The sequence below is a fragment of the Coenobita brevimanus genome, chromosome 78, assembly GCF_032717465.1.
Source record: "Coenobita brevimanus isolate Jiangsu-jjx chromosome 78, ASM3271746v2, whole genome shotgun sequence".
In the NCBI taxonomy this organism is placed as follows: domain Eukaryota; kingdom Metazoa; phylum Arthropoda; class Malacostraca; order Decapoda; family Coenobitidae; genus Coenobita; species Coenobita brevimanus.
In genome coordinates this window covers 43,837,124-43,858,092 of record NC_137031.1, presented here as the reverse complement: position 1 = coordinate 43,858,092, position 20,969 = coordinate 43,837,124, and the positions used below count along the sequence as shown (strand labels likewise).

General features: G+C 41.3%; 1 protein-coding gene across 2 annotated transcripts; it reads right to left on the bottom strand.

Moving 5' to 3' along the window:
• Window positions 1–476: 476 nt before the first annotated feature.
• On the bottom strand, window positions 477–11,723 carry RpS18 (ribosomal protein S18). Of its 2 annotated transcripts, none has more exons than XM_080279492.1 (4): window positions 11,692–11,723; window positions 7,632–7,817; window positions 4,126–4,227; window positions 477–665 (listed from the first exon to the last, which is right to left on the bottom strand). In XM_080279492.1, exons 1-4 carry the CDS (start codon window positions 11,692–11,694, stop codon window positions 498–500), a joined length of 459 nt encoding a protein of 152 aa, XP_080135618.1. In that variant the 5' UTR covers window positions 11,695–11,723; the 3' UTR covers window positions 477–497. The 2 variants fall into 2 exon arrangements, with proteins under 2 accessions (XP_080135618.1, XP_080135619.1); XM_080279493.1 differs by having other exon boundaries at window positions 11,623–11,720.
• Window positions 11,724–20,969: the final 9,246 nt, after the last annotated feature.

The window sequence follows — 20,969 nt, the reverse complement described above, 5'->3', positions numbered from 1 at the left end:
ATACCAATACTTTTAACTCTGACTTCACCTCATAAAAAGAATGAAGTTCAACCTCTTAAAAGAGGCATAAAATCTATTGGTTCCCGTTGTCTTGCTTTTATATATTTTCACAAAATTTGATCTGGCTCAAAAAAAAAAAAAAAAAAGGGATCATTCCCAAGAAAATCTAGCACATTCGGGCCTTGAAGTTGTAGGCTGACTCTCATTTCCTAGAGCATCAGAAAGGGGACGATGGGAAGGGGAGTGAAGACTGTATCTCGTGTTTTGTTCCCAATGAAATCAGTGGCCATACAGTTGATACCCACCTTTAGCAAATGAGTAGAAGTTACTTGGGACAATGACATACATCTTGTTCTCAATAAGATTTTCTTAACACCAGAAAGCTCACAATCCTTCTATTTATAATAAAATAATGCTCTAATGCCTAGTATCAGCTAGGAAGCTAACACGAGTTGGCTGGAAAGAAAACTTATAGGTCAGTGTTGGATATTTATTATTTACTTCTTCTTGGATACACCAACAGTGCGTCCACGACGGCCAGTGGTCTTGGTATGCTGACCTCTCACTCGCAGACCCCAGAAGTGCCTCAGACCACGATGCGCACGGATCTTCTTCATTCTCTCAAGATCCTCACGCAGCTTTGTCTCCAAGTTGTTAGACATGACCTATATGGAAGGATGGCAATGCCTGATATTTAGAACCCAACCTCTACCCAATATACTTAAAACAACACTTACATGCACGAACGAGTTAATGTCTGCCTAGGTTATTAAACTCTTGCTTGACACTCAAGACAAGAAAGGAATAACCCAACCAGATTTCTCTAGCACATTATCTACACCTGGGAACCATCAGGGAAACCAGGCTCTAGGATGTGCCACATGATGCATCTGAACAGACTTTAAATTAAGTAGCTACTGTTAAATTTTATTTCAATATTTATTCCAGTAGACCCTCACTATACCGAATTAACTGGGGGAAGCGTGGTTTCATAAAGCCAATTAAACAATCCGAAGGTAATCCCCCCTAGATGGCAATTCAAACACAACTGAAAATACATGACTACTGTACATGAAAGCTACACCCATATTACACTAACTTGGCCAATAATTTCTGCCCTTTTGCAGCTTATTCCACAAGTCACAACTTTTCATAACTAGTACAATACAGTGTTACTGTACAGTACTATAATCTGTTATTACAACTCGGCAATCATGATGGGGAGAGGTTCAATTTTAGGCCAGGGTGGGGGAAAAAAAAAAGGGTAGGAAACACATGTATTGTACAGTGTACCGCCCCGTTTATTGACCCTGTTCAATATAACCGATGACAATTCAGTGAGCTCAGAGGTGTTCGATAAATCCAAACTCTGTTGGATACAGCAAAAGTCTACTGTATACAAACAGTTAGCAGCAGCATCCTAACTTCTTTCCACCTAAACCAGTCATAATCTATCGAATGAAAGTTCCATTAAATGTACTTTAAAAAGCACCCTCAGTCAACTGGCTGAAGGATGGCATCACAAACGAGTAATGGAGAGGGGTATGGTGTTGGTAATGAATGGTGATGGATGGAATCTCTCAAATTTGTTGAATGCTGATGATGCAGTACTATGTGCAAATACCGGACAAGAACTTGGTAGTTTAGTGCTGAGTTTCGCTGATGTCTGTGAGCATCGTACCTTGAGAGTCAATGTAGAAAAGGGTAAAGTGATGGTTATTGAGAGAGAAGGTGACTCCCAGTGCAATGTTACAGAATATGAAGAGAGAATGGAATTAGTGAACAGCCATCCCAGGCCTCATACTGCGCACGTGTGTGTGTGTGTGTGTGTGTGTGTGTGTGTGTGTGTGTGTGTGTGTGTGTGTGTGTGTGTGTGTGTGTGTGTGTGTGTGTGTGTGTGTGTGTGTGTGTGTGTGTGTGTGTGTGTGTGTGTGTGTGTGTGTGTGTGTGTGTGTGTGTGTGTGTGTGTGTGTGTGTGTGTGTGTGTGTGTGTGTGTGTGTGTGTGTGTGTGTGTGTGTGTGTGTGTGTGTGTGTGTGTGTGTGTGTGTGTGTGTGTGTGTGTGTGTGTGTGTGTGTGTGTGTGTGTGTGTGTGTGTGTGTGTGTGTGTGTGTGTGTGTGTGTGTGTGTGTGTGTGTGTGTGTGTGTGTGTGTGTGTGTGTGTGTGTGTGTGTGTGTGTGTGTGTGTGTGTGTGTGTGTGTGTGTGTGTGTGTGTGTGTGTGTGTGTGTGTGTGTGTGTGTGTGTGTGTGTGTGTGTGTGTGTGTGTGTGTGTGTGTGTGTGTGTGTGTGTGTGTGTGTGTGTGTGTGTGTGTGTGTGTGTGTGTGTGTGTGTGTGTGTGTGTGTGTGTGTGTGTGTGTGTGTGTGTGTGTGTGTGTGTGTGTGTGTGTGTGTGTGTGTGTGTGTGTGTGTGTGTGTGTGTGTGTGTGTGTGTGTGTGTGTGTGTGTGTGTGTGTGTGTGTGTGTGTGTGTGTGTGTGTGTGTGTGTGTGTGTGTCTGTGTGTCTGTGTGTGTGTCTGTGTGTGTGTGTGTCTGTGTGTGTGTGTGTCTGTGTGTGTGTGTGTGTCTGTGTGTGTGTGTGTCTGTGTGTGTGTGTCTGTGTGTCTGTGTCTGTGTGTCTGTGTCTGTGTGTCTGTGTCTGTGTGTCTGTGTCTGTGTGTCTGTGTCTGTGTGTCTGTGTCTGTGTCTGTGTGTCTGTGTGTCTGTGTGTCTGTGTGTCTGTGTGTCTGTGTGTCTGTGTCTGTGTGTCTGTGTCTGTGTGTCTGTGTCTGTGTGTCTGTGTCTGTGTGTCTGTGTCTGTGTGTCTGTGTCTGTGTGTCTGTGTCTGTGTGTCTGTGTCTGTGTGTCTGTGTCTGTGTGTCTGTGTCTGTGTGTCTGTGTCTGTGTGTCTGTGTCTGTGTGTCTGTCTGTCTGTGTGCGTGTGTGTGTTTCCAAAGCAGTGCACTCAAAACGTGCGGCCTGAGGTGGCCATAGTAATGTTTTTGTTTCACTGTCAACGTTATATTGCATTAACTTCTTGCTGCAGCATATCAATAGTTATACTATATACTTTTAATTTATCCTTGTGTTCTATGTTTGTATCAGTAGTGGCACCTAGAGTGTAAGAGTGTTATGCATGAAATTATCTTCAGATATAACTGCCAGTTAAGAATGATGGGTTGGGTAGGGGGTTGGGCAGGGGCATGGGGGAGGGTTGGGCAGGGGCATGGGGGGGGTCGGGAGCTGGGGTAGAAGCGGGTGGAGCTCATTTCGTTCCCCCATCCCCTCTTCCCTGGGGTATACAGGGGTAGGAAGGGAGCGCCCGAGCAGAAATTATTGATCGTGAGTGTACATACTGTATTTTTAATGTTTTCAGAGGGCCCTTCCAATAGTCCGAAAAAACAAATGTCCGAAAGAGCCTCAGTTCGCTGCCATTCGGATTACAGGACTTTTACTGTACTGTATATACTGTACATATACAGTATATATGCAGTATACATAAAGGCAACACAAAACTTTCTGTACAAAAAATTCCTCCACTCTCCAAGCAGAGATGGTCTTAGTGGTGTAACCAGTACGAATTGCCATTTTCTTAATTTTTTCCGACACAGATTTTTACCATCAATATCAGCATACTGGATGGGGACAGAAGAAACATTAATATGCCTTTTACTGAAGATTCACTCACTGTTTAGCCTGATTCTGTGTGAAAGTGTTGTTACCTTGACACTGTTTAGTAGACAAATAAAGAAGTCAGAAAACCATAGGTTCAGAGAAAAAAAAAAAAAAAAATGTGGGATATACAATACTGTGCTAGGCCTAAATTACTCACGAGAGTGGTGGCCAAATGGATTTATGTTCTGTACGTAAATGGTGTAATAGTTACATATAATCTTGCCTATGCTTCTTAATTACATTTCAACACAGTTTGCAACTTTACGCTCATATCTAAAAGAGAGATAATAATCGAAGAAACAATGTGAACATGTTCTGATGATGTGCATGTATGGGCAATCATGAGTTAACAGTTTGTCACAGCCATGGGTTAACCATTATATTTCCTTGTCAAACTATGTGACAAACTTACTTAAAACATTAAGAACTACTTATCAAAATTACTTAAGATTATCAGATACATTGTGCATACCTGGCTGTATTTGCCATCCTTGAGATCCTTCTGCCTATTGAGGAACCAGTCAGGAATCTTGTACTGACGTGGGTTGCTCATGATCGTCACGATCTTTTCAACCTGCAAAATGCACTTTAAGCAGTCATACATAATAAAGGTTAAGTTATTGTGCACTTAACTTTTCAAGATAAAAAAAACAATGGAAAATATTGTACATTAATATGGCACAAAAAAAAAAAAAAAAAAAAAAAAAAAAAAAAAAAACTGAAATTAATCATAAGGTACTTCTATTATGGCATAGCAACCTCAATGGAAAAAACAGGAAACAGTCAGACAATTATTTCATTTGTCAAATAAACAGCATTTAGTCTTTGATTCTATGATGATTACTGTAGATATAATTCATGTCAGAAACATATAGTCTGAATGAACAATAGTTCATTCAGGTGGAATATCTCTTTTTATCTACCTTCATTAGTTACATCTAACACAATAATATATGCAGATGCCTTTTGATGAAGGGACAGTTCTAACAGCACCTGCATACAACTCACAATATAAACTGGTAGCAAAGCAATATGTCCATCTCCCAACCACAATATGAATACAGTATCTAAAAAATAAGCTTAAACATGAAGCTTCAAGAGGAAGGGAATGCTAGGTACTAAGGTGGCAGCACGGGTAGTAAAAAGGAGTGAGTCATATTCCTGGCCCTCATTTGGCAGATTCATTGTATGGCTGGAAGTTCACTGCAAGTGAATAAGTGGCTGCTCCACATCAACCCATCGAATGGCTGGGAACCACCTGATGCTGTACTTTGGTTTTGAATCTGTGCCACCTAATTTGTCTGCAGAGCCACACCCATTCAGTCACCATAAAAGACTCATGGATGGTCAGTGCAAAATTTGAGTGTAAATACATTCTCGGAGGCCCAAATTAGATAAATTTAGACAGAACAGATCCAAAAAAATAATTTACACTGTTGATCATTCTTGTTGTTATTACTTAAAACTCATCTTTTGTTACTTCTATAACCTCCTCAGTTAGGACAATTCATACAGTACTGTAATTTTATTCAGGCTACCTCCATTTGATTTTATTCAGCTCTGGTGTGGCTTCAAACTGGCACAGCTTGGTCAAGTTTTCAATATTCATTACCACAGGCTGTCGATAAAAGCTGAGCAAAATCACTTGGCGATAGCCTAATGAAACCATCCATAGCTACAGCTGGGGTGACAGTTTAATATAAGGAAATGTTATAAATGCTCTTTATATGACCACAAAATGAAGAGAAAATAAATAAAATATTAGAATAGACAAATATTCAGGTATGTACAATTCAACTGCATAATCTGTTGAACATGCAAACCCATCATAAAAATAAACAAAGGCCAATTACAGTGATCCCTTGGTTACAACAGTTTTCATCATCAATGCGATGAAAATTCACCTGCCATTATAGCACAGGGAGATGCGATTCTCGTGACCTACTGTGATTTCATGAAGGCATTTGATACAGTACTACACAGAAGACTACTGGAAAAACTGAAAAGTTACAACATAATTGGAGATATTTAGAAAAGATTAAACCATTCTTAGAGTAATCATATGCAAAGGGTTATTGTTGAAGGGCAAGCATCAGAATGGCAGGATGTAATTGGTGGTGTGCCACAGGGTTCTGTTCTGGGACCACTATTGTTATATATATCAATGATTTGCCTGATGTAATCCGTAACAGTGAAGTATAACTTTACGCTGATGATACTAAATTATTCAAGAAAATAAGTGAAATCATGGATTGTCAGGAATTACAAGACGATTTGACTGAAGGAGGGAAATGGTCCGAAAAATAGATTCTAACATTTCATCCGGAGAAGTGTGGTTATATGCGAATAGGGAGAACAATGGCAACTAGCAGAAGATATGTTTTAACATAAGAGATTAAAGAAACAGACAAAGAGAAAGACCTGGAGGATAGTGATAGACAGTTATCTGAATTTTGAGAAACACCTGGCAGAGAAGATCAATAGGAGCAACAGAACGGTAGGATTGTTAAGGAGAACGTTAGATGAAGAAATGTTTAAATATCTATATACAGCACTAGTGAGGCCACACCTGGAATATGCAAATCAGATTTGGAGTCCATATAAAATGAAACACATTGAAATCATTGAAAACGTACAACAAAGAGCCATAAAGTTGGTGGCTACATTGAAGGATCTCACATATGAGGAACAACTAAGAAAGCTGGACTTACCCACCCTTGCCTTCAGAAGAACACATGGGGATATGATTGAAACATTTAAAATTATGAGTGGAATTTACGACAGTGAAGTGTGTAAGGACATTTTTGAGAACAGAGAAGAATCAACAACAAAGGGGCATGATAGGAAGACATAAAAGCAACAAGCATGTTTAAATCTAAGAAAGTATGCATTTTGTGATAGAGTGGTTGGTACATGGAACAGCCTCAGTGAGAGTGTGGCGTATGCTAGATCAGTATCAGAATGAGAAAAACCTGGACCCTGCCTGGAAGAACAATGAGCAGAAATTCAATTGTAAGGCTAAAATTCATGACCACCCCGACCACCACCATTTCAGACCCAGTTAAATAGTGAAAAACTGTTGCCACAGGCCTAGAGAAGAGGCCTTCTACCAGAAGTCATATGTGAGCATCTGTGAGCACATTTCGGCTCAGAAACATTATCGAGCACTTGAGCTGGTTTCTGCCAACATTGATGTTGCAGTGTCTGTGGGTTCTCATGGCTCTGAGGGATTCAAAGATTAGGCCCTTCTCAAGGGGTTATCTCACATGAGATAGACTACTAACCATTAACTCTTCAGTTCCTAGTCTTGGAACCCCTTACCTCAAGCCCATCTCAGGTCTCTCTAGGGTATGTGTTTCTTCTTCACTGTGCCCTTTTCATCACTTTCTATTAACCTAACCACGCCTATCTGTGTCTCGGGTACTCACCATAACAGTATGCATGTATTTAGTGGGCCTAAATTGTAATAAAAAGGGAAAACTTGGGCCTGCACTTGAGGTGCCTGGAACCAATTAGGATATATCCCATAGGTTCTGTGTCTATGTTATCATGCATCATCATCTGTGTCTATGCTATCATGCATCATGTTCGGTACCATACCAATTATGTGCAATAACCAAGGGATCAGTGTATTATTTTGTACTGCCTAGCTAGCACTCCCACTATTTTCCTCAATTTTTCTTACAATTAATTCTTCAATGATGGACTGATTATCTTACATTCACTGTACTACTGTACCTCATACCCGTACTTTCCCTCAGTCCCCATCATATTAATGATATTCCATTTCCAAGTAAGTGGTATGGTAGTTAGGTACCATACAGTATCTAAACTTGGATGATGCCAAAGACATTTATTTAGTTCAAAGAAACTTCTGGCAGTGCAAGGCTACTAGCTGCTATCTTCCAACCTTTCATTCCATACCCCAGTGCACAAGCAAAAACCTTAATACCCAACAACCAACGGTGAAATCCTGACCTCCTCTTCAGTGAGTTCACCAGCCCGCTTGCTCTGGTCAATGTCCGCTTTCTTCAGAACAATGTTGGAGTAACGGCGACCAACACCCTTGATGGCAGTCATGGCAAACATAACCTTACGTTTGCCATCAATATTGGTGTTCATCAGACGCAGGATGTGCTGGAATTTATCTGGTAGCACGAGCGACTGAAATAGACACATTATTGTAGTGAAGAGGCACTGAATTCAGTAATGTACACAAACATACACACATTATATATATATATATATATATATATAAGTCTATCTATCTATCTATCATCATCATCAGCCATTTGAGTATCCACTGCAGGACCGGCCTATCCCGACCAAAGTTGGAACAATATAGCCAATGTATCTCTACCAAGTGGCTTAGGCTGTCTGGTAGAGATTGTATGTAGGGTAAGAAGTGCTTGTTAGTGTAATTGTAGTGTTGGAGTGGCTTTGGATGTGTGTGTAGTCTGTGAACCAAGTGTAATCGGCCCGCGCAAGCCGACTGGGTGCATGCATACTTTACAGTAAGCAACACTGGTTCAACCACAGTACCCCTTGTGTCCGCCAATGCAGTACGTGGCCGGGTGAACACTCCCAAAGTTTATTACCCTGGCGAGGCGCGAACCCTGGTTCACCCGTGCACGAAACGCACACTCTACCACCATACCACAGAGGCTCCTATCTATCTATCTATCTTTCTATCTATATATATATGGTATACATATATATGTAACATCTATAATTACATGCACAAAATATTACCATAATGATTTTTCAAAACTATGTCTAACAGTTTTAGTTTTAACCAACCACACAGGCTGATTAAAGTGGATTCTATTACTTTAATCTTCCCTTTACATACTCCATCCTATTTAATGGAAACATGGATGGTTAGGAAAAAAGGGTTAGTCACTAGAGGTCAACCTCATTTTACAACAGGGTTATGTTGTGGTGACTGTACAGTATATACAAAATTACAGATATATCAAATATGATGCTTTATAGGGGATCACGGCAATTGTTACCTTCGCCAACAAAGTTGAGTGAGGTTATGCACTCACCTATGTTTGTTTGACTGTCTGTCTGTCTTTGTCCTGACGATATCTCCAAAAGTTCTCAATGAATTTCAATGAAATTTTGTTGGAGGGTGTGCCATGAGCCAGGGAAAACGTTATTAAATTTGGGGGCGGATCCAGATCCAGAGTATTCCACACAATATCTCCAAAAGTTCTCAATGACTTTAAAAAAAAATTTTGTGGAAGAGTGACCCATGGGTCAAGAAATTATTAAATAAATGTTTGGGCAGATCTGGATCCTTTTCAATAGCAATGGCATTGGCAGAGGCATGTGCTCTGAGTGTTTTCTAGCTGAAGGTTAGATCAGGCATAAAATATGAATGATGTGGTATTTCCACATTTCCTATCGGAATGAAGTTTTGACAGGAACCTTTGTTATTTATTATAGCTTTGCATACATAGTGAATTTTTTAAAATGTCTATCTATCTATCCATCCATCTATTGCCAGATGCCTTCATCCCGTAATGGGTGGCCACAAACAAATCGCCACCATGTCGCTCTGTCCCCTGCCATTTCACTGCTCTGCTTCCAGCTCACACACCCCTCTCTCATATACCTCTCCACTCCATCCCTCCACCTCACGTACACTCTCCTCATCAGTCTCCCTCTCTCTCTCTTCATCCTCTCCACATGGCCAAACCACCTCAGTGTGTTTCTCCTAATGCTTCCTGTCACTTCCACATCCACACCACAACACTCCTTCACTTCCTCATTTGTCAGTCTGTCTCTCCATGTGACCACATACTCCTCTCAAATATGGTAACTCTCTTCCACTGCTCTCACTCCCTCCAACAAGGTCCAAGCTTCACTTCCATATGTTAGAGCTGGCATCACAATACTGTCAGGTAGCAACTTTTTCACCTCCATGCTCACTTCCCTGTTTCTTATCACTGCTTTCATGGAATCAGCAACGTTTCTTCCTTGTTGTACCCTTTCAAGCACTTCACCCACTAAACTTCCATCCTTACTCATCACACTACCTATGTACCAGTACTTAAACACATTCACATTTTCCATTTCCTCCTCATCCAACCTCACTGTACATTCACTGACTTCACTTCTCTTGAAGACCCTAACTTTACTCTTCCCTATATTCACCTTTAGATTCCATTTCACACACACTCTCCCAAACTCATCCACCATGCCTTGCAGCTCCCCTTCATCTCGCTTAATAACACAGTATCATCTGCAAGCAACAGTGGAGCGAGTTTCCAAAAACTGCCCTCTCTCATTAGGGCCACTCCAACATACAATGCCCTACCTTGTATCTCTTTTATAACTCCATCCATATACAGACTGAACCATGGAGACATGACACATCCCTGTTTCAATCCAACCTTCAAATAGAAAAATTCACTCAGTTTTTATATGTTTGCTTTAAAAATGTTCATAAAATGGGAGTTCCATTTCCACACTTCAGCCTGCATATATCTTAGACATGGCAACACCAAACACGATGAGCAGGTAGACTTGTGTGGGGAGGCAACACAATGAAACTCACTAAACCCTATGTGGGTGGTCACACTGAATGAGCAGGGAGGTTTGTCGCCCCACTCACCTGCCACACTCTTTGCTACGCAAAGCAGCATATTCCAAAATGTCGCACACTGCCTAGCGGCATCCACAGGCATCCCTGCACCAATGAACAGCTTCTGACTATGTCACACGTGTGGCTGCCACTTCCTATATGGTCAGGTATTGCACTGACTCACCTCGCTGCTAATCGCTCAACACTACCTCCCTATTCGTCATGTCGTGTGGCTGCACCCTTAGATTTTACAGAAATGATGCATTTTAATTAAATCACATTGTTATTCTGCTAACCTGTACCATATTTGAATGTTTGTCTTACCGCATAAAATTTGCTTCACAATCACACCTACCTTTGCTACTGCATGGCTGTGATGATTACCAAACCCACCATGATGAACCAAGGCTCTTACCACACCATACTGTTTTGGCACAAATTTAACCTAAAGCTCATTTTAGTTTGCATGCTGTGAGACAGGTTATAATCATTTAGGGGTTTGAGGAACTTTGCCCCCAAAATGGCTTTCAATGCCTCGAGTTTGGCTTCCACTGCTACTTATGGTTTAAAAATTGAGTACATTTGCGTTTGGCGTGCTGATGTCCTGTCTAGTCTGCAGGATCAGCAGTAAACATGCCATCAAGGACATTCAAGTGGGTTTCTATAATATCACAAATTGATACTGTTTGTTCTCTCCCTATTTTTTGCCTGATAATCAAGTGTTATCACCACTGATGTATCTAGTACTAAAATTATTTTCCTTAATAATGTGGGTCTCTAAAACTGCACAAACTGCTGAGTTAATCATGTTAATTTAGGTTAGGTACAGCTTGGTTATGAATATGTACGACTGAGCTATTAACATATAGTTGTAACAAGTAAATTGGTTATGAATATGTAAGGTTGGACTATTATAGTTGTAACAAGCAAATTTCAGTTGTGGCTTGATTTTAGTGCTTACCCGGTAAGTAACGTGTGAATCGGAATGAACATAAAAACCGGAAAGCAAAATCTACAGTAGAAAATCTTTTACCACCACAAAAATTATTAGAAAAATATAGAAAACAACCAGGGAGAAGAAGTGCATCTCCATCCTCATTAATGATGAACTTTGCCTCGTTAGGAATAGCTTAACTCATATAATTCCGTCAACACGTAACCAGTACCACTGAACCCTGATTAAAATAGATCCCCAACGCTGTGTGATGAGCACTACTGCTGCATGATACAGATTTTATAATATTCCAAGACAGGTTCTGTTATGTAAACAAGGCTTCTTCACAATCACATGCTCCTCTCACATCACCAATCTGTACCTAATTATCGCACACAGTAGCACCTGAAACTAGGATCTACAGCTTGTAAAACTTTTACCATGACGAAAAACCCAGATGAATGGATATGCCGCGATAAATGTTTGCATCACGGTCTTCAGCTACATACCATCTCGGCGGCTGTGTGATAGAGGGGATGTACACAGCGTTATGCGCAGGTTCAAAATATTCTGAGATGGAAAATAAATGCTGAATACATGTTCATATTTTTTTATTTATTGCGTGCAGACAAATTGCCAATATTCTGTCAGCATCATACAAGTCATAAAAAATTCAAAAGGCTGCTGCAGAAAGTAGATCATGATGAGGCGGGAAATACAAAAGCAGATACAGATAAGCACAATGTATTTGTGACATTCATATTCTGATTAGGATACAGAACACGCGGAGACACGGAAGATTAACTAAATGGCGTCAACACACACGTAGACATACAAGATGTTATCAACCGTTCAATACTGGAGTGGATTCAGTGGAAGAAGTTGAACAAGAAAACAAGCAGGAAATGCAGAAACAACACATTTGTGAGAGCTCCTTTGTTTCCCGGATTTGTGATTAACATATCTACTCTGTGGCAGCCATATACACCATAACTGTACATGAATATGTAAGGGTTTTCCACACAAAGAGAAGGGTACAGAAAATTTGGGACTAAAAGCAGAAATGGAGTTTAAAGCAACCAAGACAACGCAAGGAACCAAGATGGCTGCCCCCACAAGCAACGTAAACAAAGACAGGCATGGTAACGAAACATAGGTTAGTGACGTATATCCCTGCATTGTCTGCCAGAATCCCTGCAAATCCGATATCAAGTGTAGTAACTGCCAAATGTGGAGCCATTACACATGCATTCTATTGCCTGATTATTTCATTATAATCCTGACGACAACAAACAGGAAGTGTTCACATGCTTGACTTGCACTAAGCAAACCCATGCAAACTACAATGATTTGCTTGATGAGCTTGTAGAATGTAAGGTAGCTGAGAAGTAAGAACAAAAAAAGAAAGTGGAGGGCTCAGAAGAAACTAGACCTGAGACTACTGAAAGCCAAGAGACTGGGGTAACGATAAAGAGCGATGACCGTAGCAGTACACCAGAAGATGCTAGCCTCAGCCTTCTAGCAGCCACACAAAATTCTGTTTAAAATATTAGCAGTAATGCCTCTCCAATGGCAGAAACCCAGACAGACAACCAGGTAAGCCAAATAGTTAGCTGTCCACCAGTGAAAAAAGGGAACGCCCGTATTTGTCGCTACTACAGGAGGGGAAGTTGCAAACATGGGATCAGTGGCAAAGGTTGTACAGTAAGTTTAGTCATCCCAAACCATGCCAAAGACTGATAAATCACGGCCCAAGAGGAAAACGAGGCTGCAAACTAGGGAAGGAATGCCCTAACTATCACCCAGTCCTTTGCCGAAACTCAGTGCATAAACATATATGCCTCAATAAAGTGCACTTACACATATTCGTGGAACCCGACGGGAACAGTGGAAACGAGAACAAAAAAGAGCCCCAAGATGACTCGCTGCCCCAACAGGCCCCCCAAAGACCACAACACCTTGCACCCAAACTACAGCAGTGCCTAGAGCAAACTACCAAGGAGACTAGCCACAGCAATTTTTTTAGAAATGATTATGGAGATCAAACATACAATAGCCAACTTAGGCAAAGTGGCAGATGCTCAGGGATACCTGATTCAAAATCAGATAGGGAAACAAATAAATCTGCCACAACTGCAAACCCCAATGTCACCTCAAATGTTCCCCTGGCTCAGTGCAGTAAAGTGCCTCTAGAATGCTTCCTTATGGGAAACATCCGAGGCCTGTACCCAAAATCAAACAGAAACAAAGTCCCTTTCCTAGCTGACCTATCATACCTAGAAGATTTTGCCTTCCTCGCTGTCACAGAATCCCACCTCAGTGAGGACATCAATAACGCTGAAATACAGCTACAAAATTACACAGTGTTTAGAGCGGACAGAAAAAATAGGTCGCATGGGGGTGTCACAATATATGTTAGAAACGACCTGGCGGCGAACACCCATACCTTACTCTCTTACTTAAATGGTGAAGCAGAACTGCTAATATTACACATCAAAAAACTAGCAATGATTGTGGTGAACATACAGTATACCGTCCCCCACTCTGCAGCAAACAAAGCTTTAGTGAGGTCCTAACAAAGTTGAATTGCACCATTGAAGACCTGTCTCCTCCCTCAAACGACCTTATTATCATGGGAGACTTTAATCTTCCCATTATCAAATGGCCAGCAGGAACTATTGGGAGAGGAAGTCATGAGGACCGAGATCAGGCTAGAGCACTACAACAGGCTAGAGCACTACAACAACTCTTCTTAAGTCAAGAAATTACTATACCAACTAGAGGAAACAACATCCTGGACCTCCTTTTGACAAACAACCAAGAACTAATACATGGGTACAGAGCAGAGGAAACAGATATCGCTGGGTGGGCAATTTAGACCCTTCTATTCCCGGGAGAAGGAGTGCAGGCTGACTTTGTGGAGGGCACTTGTCCAACCTATCCTGGACTACTGCAGTCAGCTATGGTCCCCCGACAGGATTATGGACATTCAGGCCCTTGAGTCCATACAGAGAGCATACACCAAACACCAGGCAATTAAAGGGCATGAAAGAACTCTCCTACTGGGACTTAAAAAACTGGGGCCATATTCTCAGCAGCGACGGAAAGATACAGCATCATCTACACATGGAAGGTCCTTGAAAAATTGGTACCTAACCCTTCCAATATCAGTGAGGTGGAACCACATTTTAACCAGAGAGCAGGTCGAAGGTGTGTAAGAAAAACCCCACCATCACAAGCACCAGCGAGGATCAAGACTCTCCTTTCATCCAGTCTGCCCTACAATGGTCCCAGAATCTTCAACTGCCTGCCACAAAGAATGCGAGACCTAACTAACTGCTATGTAAAACACTTCAAAGCCCGACTGGACGAATTCCTGAGGACGGTACCTGATGAGCCGCCAGTACCGGGATACACATCACTCTGCAGAGCGACTATAAATTCATTACCGGACCAAGTGGACCTGCAACACATGGACGCCGGGTTCGGATGGAGTGTTGGAACACCATTGCTCTGAAGAATCTCCTCGCAACACCTACAAGTAAACAAGTATACAGGCAAACACTGAACAAGCGCGGATCCAACTTCACGTACACTTCCACTTGTGAGTATATCACCTCCCCTTTAAAATAATAGATAAGTAAATATTCTTTCAAAGCTAAAGAAAATCTTCCTTGAGGCATAAATTTCTCTCAAATTTTAACTCTCCCCGAACTAACCGCATAATGTCTGAAGTACACCAGTCCGCTGGCTTTGGAGGTAATCATGTGTAAGGGATTACTGTACTTTGAAGTGAACGAAAATTACATGAATTCTCTCAAAAGGTGTAAATACAAATCAGCAGTTAAATACCCTACGTGGAGATTGATGAAAGGTAATGTCATGAGGGACAGGTTCAACATATGTATTCATTAATAGAGTTATTTTCATGAGTGCGAGTTACGTAGCCTATACAGCCAATACTGCATGCTTTCGAACATGAACAGGCTACAGATAGTCTTGGGAAGAGCTGATTTACACCTGTAAACAGTCTGTATTATTTTTGTTACCCTTCAATATTAGTTTTCTATATTTATTAGGTCAGAACACAGAAAATTATGTTGAACGTAAACACAACTATATACTTGCATAGCTACGTTCCCCAGAATGTTGGGGTTTGCACTGAATGGTAAGTAAATAATGTAAATAAAAAAGTCACCAGCATGTTGGGATCTTATTGCATGACAAGTAAAGAAAAAAATTACGTTATTGTATTCCTCTGCTCTCATATAAGCCTATCATTTCCTACTTGGCCTTCAGCGGTAATGTTCCCCAGAGTGTTCGGGCTTGTTCTGAATGGCGAATGTAAACAAAAACAAAAAACTTTCTTGCCGTTGGTTTAGGTGTTACCAGCACGGTTAGCCTGGGTTCCGCTGCATCCACACCTGTTCTTAATTTTGATGTACTGGTAGTGACTAGGAATCGAGTTTCACCAAGCCTCTTTCGTGATTCAGCCTAATGGTATCCGAGGCTCCTCTGGAATATGTTCCAGGAACTGGTCTAGACTCTGCTTGAAAATTACAAGTCTTTGATGGCACTGGGGAGACAGTTGAAGAGCCTAGGTCCAGTGCAGTTGAGACGTTCTTCCTGTATTATTTTGAGCCTTTGTGAGACAGTTTAATGACCTTTTTGTACAGATCCTACCAAATTTGTGATGGCTTTGGCCCTGTACGCCTTCCCCTCTTTGTACATATGTATTTGGTAGTGTGCCTTCTAGGATCCTCTGGGTATAGGCTAGCGTAAAGGATGATGTACCACTCCCGTCACCTTTGTAAGGAGTCTAGTCTTCTTTTAGCCTCTCCCAGTAATTCTGTGATTCTTAAATCAAACCTCTGGTGAACACCTCTTGAACTTTCTCTACTCCTTGTACAGTAGCCTGTCTCCCACATTCTGTAAGGGGACCCCAACCGATGGCATAGCCAGGTTTCGATAGATGAAGGGCCGAACAGAGGTCAATTCCCCTTTTTTTTTGGGGGGGGGGAGGGGACATTGCTAGACATTGTCCACAAATTAAATAATCCGAAATTTCAGTGGGGGCCAGGGGTCTGACTGGGGTGGTCCGGCTCCCCCAGGCCTCCTCATAGCTACGCCACTGAGTGGACTTGCTCCATTACAGACACTGCAAGAGGTTTAAAAAGGAGTAAGAGGTGCACAGGATGTTTGGTCTGAAAGGGTTGGAGTAGCCTACATGTAACCAGTCTTCACCTAGACAGAGAGAATTCATGTTAGGTTGTATTCAAAGCAATGTATTGACTAAAATTCACAAAATGATGTGAGTGTTAAGGCTAACTGGTCGGTAGTTTGAAGGTAGACCTAATGTTCTAAATGTGGGGTGGTATTGGGCGGTTATGACTTTCAGATACAGACTCACAGAACCAAACGTGGGTCCCTCCAAAACTTCTTCAAATAAGTTGTGATTATTGCTATGATGGATATATCTATTTTACTCGTATATGTGGGCAATCAGAAAGTTATGAAAATCGTAACTTTATTGTTTCCATTTAAAAAATAGCTACATGGGAGACATACCAATTCGCTTTCAGCCAATTAATGAAGTTCATCACACTGTGAAGAAATCACGATGCTAAACTAGTCATAATGTCCCCAAACTTATCGCATGACTTTTAATTTATAAATAGCAAATCAACCTCCGTCCGAAGTCACTGTAGGATGTACTATCTCTGCGATATTAGTCTGTCCTTGTTACTCAGTCTCAGAGAAGGTATGCCTTCATCGACGCCAATAAAATGTATGATATATTCCTGAAGCCTTCGTGCCCACTGTGTACCCTTAACAGTCTGGTCGTGCTACTACCCTGTGAACAAGACACCACAGATGGACCAGCCAAACACTCCACACCACCACACTGACACTACACCCTTCACTACCGCACACGTTGCATTTTTCAAACTGATATTGCTGAATGTATATGGCCATTGTTAGAAAACTGCGTGTACTAAATACATCAGCTACAAATAGTTGTACAGTACACCCGTATTTCAGTTTCCATTATAAACTTCCCGAACATTTTGAACACCATAGTCCTTTCACCTTTCCCTGGCCTAAATTTTCGTCATTTTGAAGCGTATTTCATGTAGTTCAGTGGCAGAAAATGACAGTACTACAACTATACCTCTTTGCCATAGCACTATTTTTTCATAGCATCACATTGTATCGTTCATCTCTCGATAAAGCTCACCAAAAGAGAGAGAGAGAGAGAGAGAGAGAGAGAGACGTATGATTATATATATATATATATATATATATATATATATATATATATATATATATATGTGTGTGTGTGTGTGTGTGTGTGTGTGTGTGTGTGTGTGTGTGTGTGTGATTAAGGAATGAAATTTGACGGTGAGTTGCCACTGTCACGGCTGCCAATGGCAGCATTCATTGCACTTCAACTTCACTTTCGACGTTTCATGTACAGGTAGGTGCGTGTTGAGGCTGCCGTTAATTAATCCCTTCAGTCCAGTGACGTATTCTATACTTTATTTTTGCTGCCTCCATACGAATTTCTTCACTCCTGAATATATCCGTAGGAGACGGATGATGTGAATCTTTCAGCCACACCATTTACTGCATAAATTACCGGCTGCGTGAGCTGACCTTTTTGAGCAAACAGTTTACCTCACCCACGTTTGGCGGCCTGGAAATACCAGTCCTACCGCATCGACACCCACCTCTCCATGTTAGTAAGCTCCCGAAAGCCTTTCGGAACAACTGTGACATCGGAATGTGATTTTGGCTCGGGCCCGACCTAAGCCCAAGACCGATAGGTTAGGAAGAGTGTGAAAGCAGGTAGGCCATGGAGTTGCATGAAGTTCAGTTACTTTTGATTATGAAGTAGGAAAGGATTTCCTTGGTTACTGGTCACACTGACGCTCCAATCCGTAACCCCTTTCAGTCCTCAGCTGGGCCGAAAGGTATTCTTCAACAGGTCAAAACAGATACACCATAGGTGTGTGAAAGTTAGGGGTTGACTGCGAGGGTGTGTGAAGGCGAGAAGTTGACTAGGAGGGTGTGCGAGAGGAACAGATTGACTAGGAGGGTGTATGAAGGCAAGAGGTTAACTAAGAGGGTGTATGAGGATAAGAGGTCGACTAGGAAGGTGTATGAAGGAAAGAGGATGGCTATTAGAGTGAATGAAAGTGAGAGGTTGCCTAGTAAGGAGAATGAGAGTAAGAGATTGACTAGGAAGGTGTATGAGAGTAGGAGGCTGACCAGGAGGGTGTATGAAAGTAAGAGGTTGGCTAGGAGGGTGTATGAGAGTAAGAAGCTGGCTAGGAGGGTGTATGAGAGTAAGAGGTGGACAAGAGTGTGTGTAAGAGGTGGACAAGAGTGTGTGTAAGAGGTGGACAAGGATAGTGTGTGAGAGTGAGATGTTGACTAGGAGGGTGTATGAGAGTGAGGTAGCTGAAAGATATAGATCAAGTAGGTGGAAAACTAGGTAGAAGGACGACGTAATAAAAGCACATGAGTGACGGTGGAGAGTGGAGGAAGGCGTTGGTGTATATGATGTATTCGGGTATACTCTTTTTACTTTAACTTGACCTAAGATTACAATCATTCTGTAACAGTATTTTAACGCTCGAATGCGATGTTAGTCACGAAGACATGTTATGGGAATGATGTAGCGTCGTAAGTCGTACTCTTTTATTCTGCCATTGACCTACGTGAAATAAGCTGCAAAAGAACGAAAGTCTGGGCCTAGTTAAGTTGTTCCCAAATACTCTATCTTCTTTATAGCTGGTACTGTAAAATGGAGGAACTCACGATTCATTTTCATAGGTAGCAGTGGAATTTTGACAGAGAAGTGCCTGTTGTCTACTCTGGACCTCATAGCAAAAATGTGTTAAACATAAAAATCCCTACTTAGGAGTCAGGATCTCGGGGGCTTGAATGGTGAGTGAATGAATGTGTGGCCCATTAAACTGGACATGCTGTTGATTAGTTCTCAATCCATGATATTTCTACGTTTTCTTACTTTTTGGACTCTTCCTCGTCTCACTTTTGGATGGTGCCAAGAAACGGGATGGTGATGATGATGATGATGACTTTATTTATGTGCTTGTAGGCTATACTGTCAACCCACCTCGTTCAGGATACGGGGCCAGGCAATAAACAATTGGAAATTTAACTCCTTACGATCATGTGACGTATTTTTATTTATGGCTACTTCTAAGCTAATTTATTTGGCACAGAGGATACTTTTCGAGCAGTAGGGGATCAGATAAAGCACTAAGTCTATTCATCCCTAAAGATCCGTAAGCTGAATAAAATCGTCTGGCAGTAAAGGAAATAAAATAAAAGTCGTCGCCGTATGAATGGGTTATTAGGTAAGCCAAGGTGACCATAATTTAATTTTTAACCCCTTCAGGACGATATCTCTCTCCTATGCTTGACCCTTGAACCCGAGGACGTATAATTTTTGCTCTCTCTCTCTCTCTCTCTCTCTCTCTCTCTCTCTCTCTCTCTCTCTCTATATATATATATATATATATATATATATATATATATATATATATATATGACATGTAGACCTGTGTGGTACAGTATGTAGGAGGACTACTGGGCCTTGAGGGCAGGCCGTGAAGCCATGCCCAGAGTCGGACACATAAAATATATATATATATATATATATATATATATATATATATATATATATATATATATATATATATATAAATATATATATATATTTTCCTGCCATCTCCGGATTTTTTTTTTTTTTCATCGGAGAAAAATTTTGAACTGGGAAAGCTAGATACAACCTTCATAAACCACATCACTATAGTCGGTTTCCTTTCATCTAACAGAATTGAACCACCTCAGCAATATGAATACTATGTTGTGGGTGCAAGAAATTCATTGAGCCATAGTTATGATAGAGGAATGAGCCTTCTTGGTTGCTTGGCGAATAATACTTTCAGTCTCACTCTACTTGGCCATCAACTAAGCTAAATGGGGTTAGGTATCTTTGTGAAGTTAGACCAAATTGACTGTAGTAGAGATCCTCGTATAGCTGATTACATCATCTAATGGCAGGCTGATTACAATGAACAAAACGTCGCAATAGTGAAGGGGTTAATAAAATCGTTTGAAGGTAACAAGAATGTATCGTGGTGCTGGTGAGGGACGTCCCCATGTGCTGGCACCAATCTAACCAGTCGGTGGAGCTGCCCAGTTATACAAACGTCCCTCAACTTCCTCCCTGTTGCCTGAAAGGAAGATGGTGGACTTGAGAAGAGGTTAGCTTCAGCCTGCAGTCTACTGGGTTCACACTCCAAATGATATAGTACTGGAAGGGATAATGGAAACTTTCTAGCCCCTCACAACGAGAAATCTAACTTGGTCTAAATAAAATCGTCTAGCCATTGTGAGAGTAAATTCTGAATTCGTACTGAAGGCGTTAACTACTTCAGTCAGATATATTTCATTTTTCGTTTTCATCAGGACACCACCAGACTATTTTATTCAGCCTACGAAGGATCTGTAGTATTGCGAAAGAGTTAATGAAGGCTGTACCTAACGAGTTCGAAAAGATTATTCCAGTCTCCTAGAGAGAGCAAAAACTAAATTCTATGGAAGGATTAATAACGTCTTTGAATGTACAGCTCCTGACATAAATACTCGGGTCACATGGCTAGGTGAGCTTATGCATTATTCATCCGATTTAGGCCACACTTGATGGAAAGTTGAAGGAAAGTTACAGGTCAAGATCAAAGTTCGACCAGTG

Coding starts and splice junctions, on each gene's coding strand:
- RpS18 (XM_080279492.1), bottom strand. Junction 4,228..7,631: donor GTGAACTCACTGAAGAGGAG/GTCAGGATTTCA, acceptor TGCATTTTGCAG/GTTGAAAAGATCGTGACGAT. Junction 666..4,125: donor AGGATGGCAAATACAGCCAG/GTATGCACAATG, acceptor CCTTCCATATAG/GTCATGTCTAACAACTTGGA.